We start from the raw sequence: 13,676 nt of genomic DNA, 5'->3' as shown, positions 1-13,676 counted from the left end.
AAAGTAAGTAAACTATTATATTTTAATCCAGTCCAGTAACTTGAGTGCACTGGATTGGTGAGCCTTCTCTAAGGTCAACAGTGTCTTCTACTTGTTGGTGGAAATTCCATGTTTTGAAAGCTGATGGTATTGTAGATATAGGTTCTTTGTGTCCAGATGATACTTTTCCTGGGACAGGAACACATTGAACTAAATGAATATTAAGCAGTATTTAGTTTAGGGGTGAAAATACTAATGTCAGAGGAAAGAAAAGAAACACTTTTTGGCAATAGCTTGAGAAGAAAAAAAAATATTAAAGCAGCTGTTGGAAACTGCTCAGAGGTTAGGAATGCTAGAAATAATCCATCTGAGATGGATTAATGGAGAGAGTGCAGGTGACATGGTGAAAGATGCATAATAAATTACATTTATCATTCATCTTTGCAGTTCTTTATGTAGGCACTATCAGTAACTATTTGTACATGTGTGTAAAGGTGTGTCTGGATGCGAGTGACAGAGAAAATGATGTATGCAATTTATTTACATCTTTTAATTGCTATAAAATCAGTCTGTGGGAAAAGAAAGCTGAAAGGTCTCTTGCCAAATTCTGTGTGAGCTGTGAAATGTTTTCAAGCTGAGCCAGAAAATGCATCTAACAAGTGTACAGCAAGTGAAATACTTTGTCTTTTCCATCTTTAGAATGAACATTGAGTGCTTTTAAAGACCTGTCAATCCAAAGCTTGGCAGCGGAAAAGGAAGGAATTTGGTTTATTAGTTTTTGGGTGGGGTTTTTCTTTTTTTCCCCTCTATCACTATGGAAACTGGAGTATACATTGCCTTGCAACCCAGGAAAATGACTTTGCTGAAACATTGTTGATCTGTGTAGTCTCCCCTAACTTTTCTTCACTCCTGCACCGTAAACTTTAGTCCTGAGGCAGTAGAAGCCATGGCACGGGTTAGGAGCTGCAACACTAGAGCTGCTTTTGTTTCCAGGGGATGCTGCCTGGCACGCGGCTCAAGGCACAGTAGATGAACCTTTTAGAAGGCATCTTCCAAGTAAAAGTGGCCTGATTTCACAAGGTACCTAGATTGGGCAGTTTTTATTGGCCTGAGGGGGAGATGTGTTAGATTCAGAGGGCTTTTTTAAATCAGGAAAACTTACACAGGCTTAAAATCAAGGCACCCTGTTTCCAGATCTCCTCAAAAGCCTGTTGTGGATCTGACTAACTTGAGCAATTGCCTCTATCCCTGCCAGAAACCACAGCTGTTTCAACAACACAAAGTGGTCATTGTTATCAAAGGCAGATCTGAAAGAATTAGAATAGACACTTTAAATGTGTCATCCGCAGTAAAAGGTAATTAATCATCAAAAAAGAAACCTTTTCCATGTGCTATGAAAACAAATCTGGGACTGCGAATCCCAGCCTCCCAGGTTTCTCCTTTTTGCATTGTGGTTAGGGAGAAGAAGAAACCCAAGGATGAAGTTTGGATGTCAGGTAATAGCGTTGTTTCTTCAGTGTCTTAATGCTCGCTGCTTCACCTGCTCTAACCTGCCACGTCAGCAGGAGGCAGTGACGGTCCCCACAGCTCGTGGAACTTGGCATCCTCCTGGTGGGATGGCAATGGTGCCTGAAGTCACGGGGCAACGTTTGGAAGCTGCAGTGCCTGTTAAATGTTGTAAACCAGATCTGTGATCCATCATAAGTAAATCCAGATGTGACACAGTGTCAGAAATCTGTAGGTGTTTGTAAAATGAACCCTACTGTAGCAGAGCTTATAAAAAAGAAAAGAAAAAAACACGTAATCAAACTGTCTTAAATTGCCAAATGCCAGCATATTTTCAGCTGTTTGGTTAGTGCAAGGAGCAAAGGGCTTCCTGGCATTGAATTCCAAAAGGCCGATTGAATCAATACTGTTTTTCAGAAATCATGAAGTATCCTAAACCCAAAGAGGGATTCAGCTTTGGGGGGGCTTTGTAACATAGGTGCTTGCCTTTGGAGCAGAAAGCTAGAAACCCTGTAGTCAAAGTTTGGGATGAAATCAACCAAACTCAGCAGCCAGTATCCTTCCTTAGAACCTGTTGCAACTTGTCAAGGTGTCTTTTTAGAGCAAGTCAAGCTAGTCTTGGAGCAAGTTTTTCAAGGAGAAGAAGAGTTTCCATTTGGTTGCAGCTGTTGTGTTCAGATTCTGTTTTGGCCACCTCATTTCCAGATGGCTACGAAGAAGCAGCAGCTTTGCAGGATGCTGTGTGGTAGGTTTTTGCATAGGATTCTGCGTGGTAGAAAGGCTTGTTGTTCGAGCAAACAAATTTCACAGATTGCTGCAGCATCATTGTTCTGACCAAGGGAATGCTCAGCCAGAGAGATCTGTGTGTCAGTCTGTATCCAAATCAGCCCTTTAGGGAAGGATTTGACATGGTTCTTTGTGTATATCAGTACTTTTTAGCCTCTGTACTAGCGATATCTCAGTCTCTCCTGCAAGCTTCTGTGCAATGGACATCAGACATACAGCTCAGCCATGTTCCCTGCAGGAGGCTGAATGAACCCATGAAAATGTGCTCAGGATCTTGAAAGTGCACTTGAAAGACCTGCAGTATTTTAAGGATTACTACTGAAACCAAAAGCCTTAAAAAGTGGTGTCTGTGTCCCATTTGAACAACTGGCATTGAACTTCTGTGGCCTGAGGGTAGTGCATGGCACTCCCCAGAGCACACTGCAATCACGTGGGCTAGATCTCTGCATTCCTGGTGGCATCTGGAGTGCACCAAGCAAACTACAGCACCTGGGTCAGTGTTATTCCAATGGCAGCAGTTGGCATCATGGTTATGGTGCATGCATCCTGGCATATCAGAATTTCAGTGGGGACCCTGGCTCTAGCTACCCAAAGGCACTGGCTGCCTGTTTGGTATAAGAGCCCTCAAAGGGCTGACTGACACTGAAATAGTGCTATGAGAGTGTACTAAACTTCTGGTTGTGTTGCACACATCACCTGTGGTTGATTCTGTGCACATCTTATAGAAAGAGGCATCCAGCTGGAGCAGCACCCAGAACTTCAGTGGCCATATTTACCTTCTGCACAGATGGCTGCGACTGTGGTGTAGTTTGGGCCGTCTCCCCCATCGCTGCTGGCTGAAGAGCACACAGTCACACAGATGGCATAAAAGGAATTTATCATACTGGATTCTTTTGCAAGGCTCAGTAACCCTGGTGTGAATCAGCAGTCCCTCAGTGCTTGTTGCAGTGCTGTATGCAAGAGGAGGAGGGAGTTTAGGCTTGAGTCATTCCACAGGACAGAGGTTCTGCCAGGCTCCTGGCAAGCTGCAGCTCCCTGAGACTGTCTGCAGAGCAAGTCTGACTGAATCACATGTGGAAGAGACACCTCAGCGTTACCTCCTCTGTGTCCATCTCTGAACTGCTCTGCCTTCAAAGGAGGCCCGCAGACCTCAACCCTATCAGTATTGCTCCCTCAAAATGTCTTCCACAGTGAGGAATGTTTCAGAGCAGAGATCGCTAGGATTCATCCTGGAGGCGATGAGACATTCACAGATGGAAGGGTGGAAGGGGAAGCTATCTTTACTTCCCACTGTGTGGTGCATACAGTTTCAGAATTACACAGCTCTGTCTGTGACTTCCACTAACTGGACCTGGGCCATCTTTCCTCCCACTTAATCTCTCACGTACCATGTGTACTCGCTGGGATTTGAGAGCAGGGTTGAGGGAAGAACAAGCCACCATAAATATAGTAGGAGACAGCATGCCATAATATCTCACCATGCCATAAATAACTATGTACTTCAGCTGCTCACTCTGAGGAGCTACCTGGAATCACAGAGATCTTTTTCCATTGGTTTTCAAGTGCTGTCTATAAAGTCAGTTCCCACCTTTAGGCAGGTAAGTTGGATGTGCCTTCAAGATGGAGGATTTGTAACGAAGGTGAAACTTCTGACACTTCCACATTCAACCTCTTCTCAAAGGAGAAGTCCGGTGGTGGTAGTCTAAGTGTAATGCCACAGTGCTGCACACAAGCGATGAAAGGTGGAGTTCTTTCAGCTTTCGTCATCATGCTGCTGCTGTCACTACTGTGGGGGTATTATCAATCAGAAATTGAGGAGTGGAAAATATGCTCTGGAGTAATGGAGGGGAAGAGAAGCCCCTGCTTTTGCATCTGGTAACATGGCCTGAAATGTATGGGTGTACAAGTAGCACAGCCTTGAAGAGGGCAGTTTTTAAGGGATCTCATTACCTTAGACTGTACTTGGCATATTCACTTTTGTTGCGGTTCCTTTCAAGATTAGCTTGTGTGAAGGATACAAGAAAAATAATATACTTTTATATTGTTACCACATTTCGTCTAGGTGGTTTTTTGTGTGTGTGTAAGTGTTCCTGTTTCTTACTAGCTCTGTGTTCTCTCGTTGTTTTGATTTTGTTTCTCTCAGATTCATTGTCTATTCTGTATGTGTGGTAGACACAGCAAGACATGGGCTTCCTGATGAGGGCAGGCACAGCTTGAGAGCAGCAACAGGGGCAGCCACCAGGAATGAATGTGGAGAAGGGAGGGGGATACTCTAAGACCTTCCTAAAGAAGGATGTGGAACTGAGGGGTTTTTCCCATTTAAAGGCTTAAAGCTACCAGTCTGTGACATGGCCTTTGAAGGGTCCTCCTCTTTTTTTTTTTTTATAGAGTATCCCCTTAAGAAAAGACAAGCCTCTGAGAGCACAGAGAGAGGAAACTCTCTCCGTTTTGTGAAGAGACTTTCCCAGCGCACACATCCCAGGTGTCCCTCCCAAGTGCCCATTCCTTACCTGTTGCAGTCCTAGATAAAATTCTCACGTTAAGGAGATTCCAGCCTCTCCGCTGGGATTTACTTATCTCCAAAAAGCATCATGTGTTTAACAATGTTTACTGCCTGATTACTTCATATGGTCACACTGATGTCCCAGCAACCACGATTGTGTTCTGCTAAACTGAACTTATCTGATGAAAGCCAGCCAGCTGTAGCCCAGCCACGTTACTCTGCTCAGCGTGTGTTAGTGTTACAGCACAGGGATTCAAATCCACCAGACTTAGCTGGAGTGGGGGGGGAGGGAAAGCAGGCTTCACTTTTGCAGAGGGAGCTTGAGTCCACACCCATCAAACCCCTTCCCTCTCAAGTCAGCAATAAACTGCCAGATCCGGGTTGCTGAGTGTAAATTCCCCCGTGGAGTTTAACAGGAGCCAGCTGGGCGTCCTTCCTCGGCGACGTGACTCCTCCTGGCCTCACCAGGCTCCCTCCCCTCCTCCAGCCTTTTGGGACCTGGATGCTAGTAAAACAAAATGACGTTATATACAGGGTTTATAGTGGCGAGCCTTCCCCCTCCCTTGATGCATACAAATGCTTCCAGACCCAGAACGGCTGAGTAACTGCTGCCCTGCAGCGAGCTCTGCTGTGTCTGCCTGCAGACCCTGCCTGCTTCCTGACAGAGAGCTGATGGGGTTTCTGGGTGGATCGTCTTGGAAGCTGTCAGCAAAGGTGCTTACAGCTGAGCCACTGGTGGCCTTTGAAGGGGAAAGTAAGAAGGTGGCACTCCCATGAGCTGTGGGTGGCTGCCTACAGAGGCTGGCCTTGTGCTCCCCTCTTGGGATTTCACTCTCCCATGATTCTGAGTATTGGCAGGCTCCAGAGGCTCTGGCATGCCTGGATAGCCTTGGTTGGAGACCACTGCCTTCCTCCTTCCCCCGTGCTCTGGCCTGGCTGTTAGGAGCTATCGGTATGGATTGGACCAATTGAAAAGCATGCCATTGCCATGCAATTACTCCTGCTAAGGGTTGCCCAAAGGCAAAGTTTATATGCTGCACAGGTAGCAAGCCAAGGGGCAGGGGTGGGCCATGTCTGGAACGACCTGCAGGAACACCTGGGGACCTTGTGGCTGCAGGTCGTGTCCAGGGCTTTGCCAGAGGGTCTAAGCAGGCTGTCCAGCTGCATTGCCGAGGCCAGGAGTATGGCCAGCAGGTAAGTGGGCCACAGTGCAGCCCAACAGATAGCTGCTGTAGTGGTGGAGCCATCTTCGGCACCCCACAGCTGTGAGCTCTCTGTGCTGGATGGTACAGTCACTGTGCATTCCGACCTGTGGCTTTCCTATGGGAACAGGCACGGAGGTGTGCTGTGGGAGAATAAACTCCTTCTCTAATGAGAGGCCGTGGCATGGAAGACCCCGTGTCTGTCTGGTCTTTCCCATCAGGGCACTGGAATAGCAGATGCTGGTTTCAGTGGGAGCCATCTCTTGCCACAGGAATCACCTTTCGTAACCTGGGCTCCTACCTCAAGTCATTGCTCCTGAAGCTGAAAAAGGGGTCAGAAATCTGAGAAAGCCCCTAGTAATTACAGAGATCAATCAGGGAATGATTGAAAGAGCCCTGATTTCTAGGAAGTACCACTCATCTACTGACTGACCAGCTGTTGCCCTTGGTTGTGTTTCATCTTCCAGCACTCTATCCAAGTGTTGCCACGCCACGGTGGCCCTGCTGTACCCCTTCACCTGGCAGCACACCTACATCCCTGTGCTGCCACCTTCCATGATCGACATCGTGTGCTCGCCCACCCCCTTCCTCATCGGCCTGCTCTCCAGCTCCCTGCCCCGCCTGAAGGAGCTCCCGGTGGAGGAGGTGAGCCATGCGCCTGCACTGTGGCCTTGCTCCCGCTTGCTTCCCATGGGCTCAGTTGTCTTCTGTCTCAGCAAGGCTGCTCTTGAGAGTCTGCCTTGGCATCTGGCGGTGCGAAGGAGCTGAGCTCTCATCCTCTGGGTCCTGCAAGCATGGGGTGAGAGGAGGCAGACATCTCCCGGGGAGGCAGAGCTGCCTTGTCTGCAGCTTGGGAAGGTGGGGGGCTGTGATCTCCCACCGTGACGCTGCTGTGGGTAGGAGATGGTTTTATTAAAGTTTCCATTGTTTTCTGCATAGTGCTGTCTAGGGGCTGAGCACAAAGTCTGCCAGGCTTGGTATGATTGCTACAAATTGGCCAGGATAGCTGCCCCTCTCATTAACACAGGTGACTAGTGAAAGCAATAAATAATTAAGAACCAGATTCATGGTGCGCAAGGGTGAACACAGCAAGGCTGAATGTGGTTGGGGAGGCATTTCCTTCTCTGCCCGCCCAGAGGACAGTGGTGCAGCACATGGGGAGAAAAGATGGAGCTCCGACCCTGACATGGTGGTGAGGAGGGATGGGCTGGTCTTGGAGCGCAGCCTCCTGCTATCCAAGCTGTTCTGTGGTTTGCAGCAACATCGTTAGAAAGCCACAACAAGGGCTCCGCTCTTGGCTCCTGCTGCATGCCTCCTCCAGCTGCGGTGGTGGGTAGGAGGAGCAGGGGCAGGGCCAAAGCATTTCTTCCAGAACAGTTATGGATTAAGATAAACTCTGATGAGGGAAATAACGATTTCCCTTTTTTATTCTTGCTCTTTCATTCTTAGGTCCTCGTTGTTGACCTTGTAAATAACCGGTTTCTGAGACAGGTGAGCTGAGCTATTTCGTATCCTTCATCTTTCCTCCCCCTTTTCCACCACACCTTATCTCCATCTGCGTTTGCTGACCCGCCTGGCTGCATGGATTACTTACTCTCCCTGCAAACTGAGGCAGGCTTTGTGGTTGGCAACATTATAGGGGTTGCTGTGTACATATGTAATATCAGCATCCCAAACCACAGCTGTTGAGGACCATATCATTGTGTATAATCTCTTTGCTTTTTTTTAAAGAGGGGAAACGGTGGCTCTTGGGCAATGTGGGTCCTTAAGTGGCACCCTGTAAGGCTGAGAACAGAGCTGGACAGCCTGGGCTCAGCACTGTCTGATGCGGAGCAGCACAGGCTCTTCCAGCCTGTGTCTGTCAGTCCATCTCCTGTCGCACACCTGGCCTGAGTGGGGAAGGAAGCCTTGATGCTTTCTTCAAATCCTTCCTGCCCGAGGAGCTCGTGGCTCCTCATTCCGGTCCTTGCACTGGATGGGTCACAAGTAGGAAGCTGGCACAGGGGAGCCTCTATGTCAGCAGATAAGATTGCCTGCTGACTTTTACTTCCCTTTGTTGTGGAGAGGAGGAGCGGGATACCGAAGGGAAGAAGATAAATGAGTGAACATACTCCTGGCCAGGGAAGCCAGTTTTGCCCCAGAGCTCTTTGGCAGATTGCTGAGCAGTGAGTGCTGGCTGCATCACTCTCTGCTGTGCCTCAGGCCTGGCCTGTGGGTAGGATGGGACCGAGTGTACCTCCTGCTGCAGGGAGCAGCGTGTGGGTGAAGGCCACTCCTTCCGTGCCGTTCTCACTTGCCAGCTGCCTGGGATACGCTTTACCTTGCACCTCTCTTTTGGAGGTTCACGCTGTCTGAGCCAGGGCTGGTAGGAGCTCGCACACAGTCACCGGCAGTTCCTTGGCTTCGTTGCTCTACGGGAACTCGTTACGGCTCTGTAACACGATCGGTGCCTGAGCAGAGCTGAGCAGGGGTTGTGCTCACCTGGCGGCACGCCAGCATTGTTCAGATACATCCTCTTTGTGGTGGCGTGAGTGCTCGCAGGCGGACGGAGGGGCCGCAGGTGAGCCCTGCCTGGTTGCCTCTCGGGTAGGACAACGGAAATTCTTCCAGAATAGAGGAATATTTGGAAAAAGACACCCCCCTTCTTCTTTCTCCTGAGCTTCTTGATAGTCCTGCATGAGGAGGTGCTGGGAATGTGCCAAGCATGTTATGCCTTCTCCCTCTCCTCACAGTTCGTTTTTAGCGCTCCCCCTGCTGTGCTGGGGATGGATAGGAACTGGGGAGGAGAAGGGCAGGGGTCAGCTGTATCGCGGCCCCAGGCCCTGAGGAGGTGGCTCTGTCTTACAGATGGAAGATGAGGACTCCATCCTGCCCCGCAAGCTGCAGGCCGCCCTAGAACACATTTTGGAGCAGAGGAATGAGCTGGCGAGTGACAAGGAAGAGAGCCCTGTCAATGGCAAGCAGGGTAAAGCATGGTGCCTTTCACCTTAAAACCACATCTTTTCCTGTCCCCTTTTCTCGTGTCGCTTCTTAGGGCAGAACTAGGCTTGTATTGAATTTAATACCACAGAAATAGAAGATAGGTCAGGATTTTGGCTGAAGCTGTATTAAATATTCCATTGCACCAGGGACAGTTCTCTTTGTGTGAAGAGAAACACTACTTACCTGTTCCTGGTTCTGTCCTTGCTTTACAGCTCCAGGGAACACTTGCACTCCTTTTTTGAGGAGGGGGTTGGGCGTGGATCCCACAGGCCTGTCTCTGCTGCTGACTGTGTGAGTGATGCAGGCTCCTCCCGGGGACAGTCCACCCACAGAGCTGCAGTCTTGGAGGCAGCTGTGGGGCTCACAGGCAACTGGGCTGAGACAGCTCTTTGGGGAGCAGTATGGGCATCTCCTGCTCGGAGAGGAGCCAAACCAAAGCTTGGTGCCTTTCAAAGTAGTATCAGCCCTGTCCTCTTCCATGGTAAGCACTTCCTAGGATGTTGTCTCTCTTGAGCAGCATTTTCTGCTCAGGTTGGATCTGAAAAAAGCCAGGGAGTTTGTTCCCAGGGCTTTTCCTAGCACATCCTTACAGTACCATCCTCACCACTGCCTCTTTGTTTTCTCCTTAGAGACCAGCCCTCTGAACGAGGTGGTGTCCGAGGCCTTTGTCCGCTTCTTTGTGGAGATTGTGGGCCACTACTCCCTCTTCCTGACCCCCACTGAGCGCGAGGAGCGGACCCTGCAGCGCGAGGCTTTCCGCAAGTCCGTCTCCTCCAAGAGCCTCCGACGCTTCCTGGAGGTCTTCATGGAGACACAGATGTTCGGGGGCTTCATTCAGGAGCGGGAGCTGCGGAAGCAGGGGGTCAGAGGTGAGAGGCTCTCCCTGGGCTCTGCTGTTGTGGAAATTCTGCTGTTGCTCCTGCGAGAGCTGGGAGATGCTCACCAGCTGCCAGCTCCATCCCCAACACCATGGCTGGAGGCTGCACTGTCTGTGCAGGGAACCGGGAGGGAGGTTGTAGGGAAGCGCTAGCGCAGGCTGATGGTTTGTTCTAACACCCCCACGTGGAATTCAGGCAGTCACTTGGGGATTTTTTGTCCCTGTTTCCTTATCTTCCCAAAAGGGAGCATCATCTCACTGGAGTGTGGGGAGACATAGTGTTTGCACAGAGCATGGGGACCGACTGCTGGGGAGTAGGAGCTTGTGTGGTTATCTGATTGTTTCTTGTTGCAGTTGGGGTTACAGGCTCACCCTTCACTGCTGCAGTAAGGGACAAGCAGTATCCTCCATGTGTGTCTCTTCCATTCCACATTGAATTCCCTTCAGGACCATCACAGAAGTGGTACACTGCCCAAATGACGTTTATTGTTGCAGTCCCTCATGTCCCCTCCCCGTGTCTAGAGGAAGAACTGGCTGGATTGGTTATGGATGTTTTGGCTAATAGAAAATATGGATGCTCACATCCTTCCCAGAGCCACTTCTGTTGTTTCACTTGTGTTATCCCCCAGTTCTGAGGTCTCTACTGGCAGCTGCAGTTTCTCATCCTTGATGCTGCTTAGTGCTGTCTTAGCAGTTTCCTCCTGAGCACTAATGAGCAGTGGACACTTCAATAGGTGGCTGAGGAGAAGAGGTGTGTGTGGTAAATCCTGCGTCATGATTCCCCAGATGATCTCACTCTCTGGACTTAGCGGCCTTTGTAGCAGAATGAGCAGAGGTTTTGTCTCTCCCTGTGTGAAGTACAAAAGCTCAGTCAGCCTTGCTGTGGGGAGTGAGGAGGCAGACCAAAGCTCCTGTCCCAGATCTGGGCTGAGCTGGTGGAGGAGGTGAGGAGAGTTGTTCCCTCTCATGTGCAATAGTTTATTGGTGAGCTGGGACAGTATACTTTCAGGTGAATGTTCTTTCTTTTATTTATAGGGAAGCAAAATAGAAGTTGTTGACTTCTTTCTTTCTGCAGGTCTGTTTGAGGTACGGGCTCAGGAGTACCTGGAAACACTTCCCAGTGGGGAGCAGAGTGGGGTCAATAGGTTCCTGAAAGGCCTAGGTAAGGAACCAGCAAAACCCTTGTCTTCTCAGGAGGCTTGGCCTCCTTGTTGCCTTCAGGTTTGGCAGAAGAGAAGCTGCTGAAGGGTGGCAGGGCTCTGCTAGCGACTGCATGTGGCTTCCTGCAGAGCAGTGCTCTGAGCCTTGAGTGATCGCTGCCTGGCCGTGTGTCCCTGCTTCGGCACACTGTTGGCTCTGCCCCTGATCTACCACTTGACTGGGGGCTGGTGGAGAGCCAAAGATTGGTCCATGAGCTGTGTCTGAGTCTTCCAAAGGAGATGGGTGGGTCTGAGGAGGCAATGGATCAACCAGTGACTTGGGAGGGAGTTGGATGCAGGTCCTGAGGCACAGAGTGACAGTCTCCATTGCCTTCAGGTTTGCCCTTATCAGCAGAGGGAATTTCCCAGGGGTATCCTAAGGTGGAACCCATTTTCCACTGTAAGGGGAGCTGGACAAGAGCTCCAGACTGAGGTGAGAAGTCCTTGATAACTCATTGGACACCATGGCTAAGGGAGTTTGATTTGTTCAGATCGCATCCCTGGCCCTTTTGTCTTTTTTTGGCCATTTAAAACCAGCAGTATCTGTGGGGTGGGCATGCCCTGCCTCTTACCCACACACGCTCTGGCCAGGTGAGCTGAGTAATATGTTCACCTTCCAGGACGGATGGGCAGATGGGCTCTGCAGGGTGTGCCTGGGGGCTTGCCGGGTCCCGGTCTGCCTCACTGCTCCCAGAGGGAGGGCAGAGCTGTGGCTCTGCAGGCACCCCCTTCCAGCTTTGCAGGGCAGGTGGCTGTAGATAAGGGCGCGGGGCTGGCAGCAGGGGCACAGGCCAGTGGTGGTGAGGAGTGACCCTTGTTTTGCCTGTCACTGTGAGGAGTCTGTTTTCCTTTCTCTGTCTCTCCAGGTAGCAAAATGAAATTCCTCCACAAAAAGTAAGAGCGAAGCACATCCTCATACCACCGAAGAGAATGGCCTTACCATTTAACAGCAATAAACCAGACTATTACCAACCGTTCCCATTCAGCCTGCTCCCAGAAGCCAACAGCCTTGGGCGAGCTGACCACGGCTGGGCCGCGATCACGCAGACGTGTGGTGCCGCAGGAAGATTTGATGGCTGCGGGGCTGCCGGGACAGGTTTCTGGATATCTACAGTACCATGCACTGGACCAAGCACTCTCTGAACTCTGCACTAGCACGTTGCAGGCATCCCAGCGGATTGGATCTCTTAGCTAGTCAGTTCTTTGTTTTGTTGTATTTTTCTATTTATATCAGGAATAGAACAATTATTAACCGATGACTCTTGCCCTGCCTCCTCTCTGCCTGGTGCTGCAGGAGGCCAAAGCGGGACTCCCACAGGACTGAGCAGGCAAAGCTCAGGCACGGAGGAGGGGAAGAACAGAGATGTATGGAAACAGGTCTCTGCAAAGTGAGGACGCTGAGGGCTGCAGGGATGATTTGGACTGACCAGGAGGAGCTTCCAAACAAGGGAGAAGGGTGAGGGGGAACCACTAAACCTACTGAGGACTTGATGGGCCAGCCAGCTCCCCGGGTGGCTGTGCCAGGGGGTCCTGGCACAAGGAGAGGCCTTTCCTTACGCAGTGTAATTAAAAGCGAGTGGTGTAAAAAGGCGTGTGGACCCTTGGTGTTTTGGGGAGGGGGACAAGATGTGTCTGCCCACCAGCCCACCTCATGCTGTGCATGAGCTGGAGAGGATGTCTAGCAGCTGAGCCCTCGGCTTGTCTCAGCCCTCAGTTTCTCCATGAGCCTCACAGCCTGGGTAGCCTCGTTCCCTCGCCTGGCTCCTTGCAGGGGGAGCCCAAAATGGAACTCACCTGCAGGTGACATGCATCCTAGTCAGATAGGCTCTCCTCTCCCATCTGGGGTGTTGCTGCCAGGGAGCGTGGTAGGAAGTGGGCAAGGGAAGAGTGCCTGCTGCTGCCCTCTGAGCTCCTGGCTGGGGAGGAGGTGGGACCTCTCGCCTCTCCTCTGTCTGTTTCTGTCAGGAGGAGAGGTGGGGAGGTGTCAGGGGGGGTGCATGGAGGCTGGGGGGTGTGAGGGCTCTTTTCCAGCTGGTGCGAAAGCCATGTCCCTTGCACCGCTTTTGAGGGCAGTCAGGAGCAGCTGGAGCATCCTTGGGTCTCCTCTGCTCTTCAGAGAGGAAAGCCAGGGGGTAGCTCTGCTATGGCCTGAAGGGAAGTCTCTTCCCCAGCTCCTGGGGGGTTGCAGGGTGAGATCTGTGTGTGGTTACCAGAAGTCGCTTCCCAGCCCAGCCTCTCTGTGGTGAGGAGCATGGTGAATGCTGGGCAGCAGCAGGGCCCTGCTGGGCAGGGGGCAAGTCAGCAGCACCTGCAGCTCTACACTCCCCAGCTTGTGTGTGGGACGGCTGAAGCAGTGGTAGAGGGGGTCAGAGAAGCCAGCAGCATTTATCTCCACCACCACACCCCCTCCCCAGGGTCAGCATCCCACAGGCGTGACCAGGTGGGGGGTGTGCAGGGCTGAGCAAAACTGGCACTACTTAAAGCTTAGTTTATCACAGGAGGCAGTGGTGGCCCACCAAAGGAAACTGCAGTGGAGTTCAAGGTGAATCAAATGCTGTGGTTTGGTTCTCTTTTTAAAAGGTGTCTTTAACGGTAGCAAAATGAGGTTTTGCAAAGCTGGGATGCACCCAGACATGCAAAGG

The 13,676-nt window shown here is 50.8% G+C and overlaps 1 protein-coding gene across 4 annotated transcripts in view; it reads left to right on the top strand.

Annotated features, from left to right (window-relative positions):
* Window positions 1-12,870, top strand: part of DENND2A (DENN domain containing 2A) — a 61,488-nt gene extending 48,618 nt beyond the window's left edge. Inside the window, exons 15-20 of one of the 4 annotated variants that reach the window (XM_074902002.1) lie at window positions 6,444-6,621; window positions 7,426-7,467; window positions 8,824-8,941; window positions 9,588-9,827; window positions 10,911-10,997; window positions 11,901-12,868. In XM_074902002.1, the coding sequence (XP_074758103.1) occupies window positions 6,444-6,621; window positions 7,426-7,467; window positions 8,824-8,941; window positions 9,588-9,827; window positions 10,911-10,997; window positions 11,901-11,932 (697 nt within the window). In that variant the 3' untranslated portion in view covers window positions 11,933-12,868. Of the gene's footprint in view, window positions 1-6,443; window positions 6,622-7,425; window positions 7,468-8,823; window positions 8,942-9,170; window positions 9,440-9,587; window positions 9,828-10,910; window positions 10,998-11,900 lie in introns of those variants that run through there. The other 3 variants (XM_074902004.1, XR_012633376.1, XM_074902005.1) reach the window with 3 other exon arrangements.
* The last annotated feature ends 806 nt before the right edge of the window (window positions 12,871-13,676 follow it).

The sequence above is a fragment of the Athene noctua genome, chromosome 3, assembly GCF_965140245.1.
Source record: "Athene noctua chromosome 3, bAthNoc1.hap1.1, whole genome shotgun sequence".
In the NCBI taxonomy this organism is placed as follows: Eukaryota; Metazoa; Chordata; class Aves; order Strigiformes; family Strigidae; genus Athene; species Athene noctua.
Note: the sequence above shows the minus strand (reverse complement) of the source record. Positions and strands in the feature narration are given on the sequence as shown.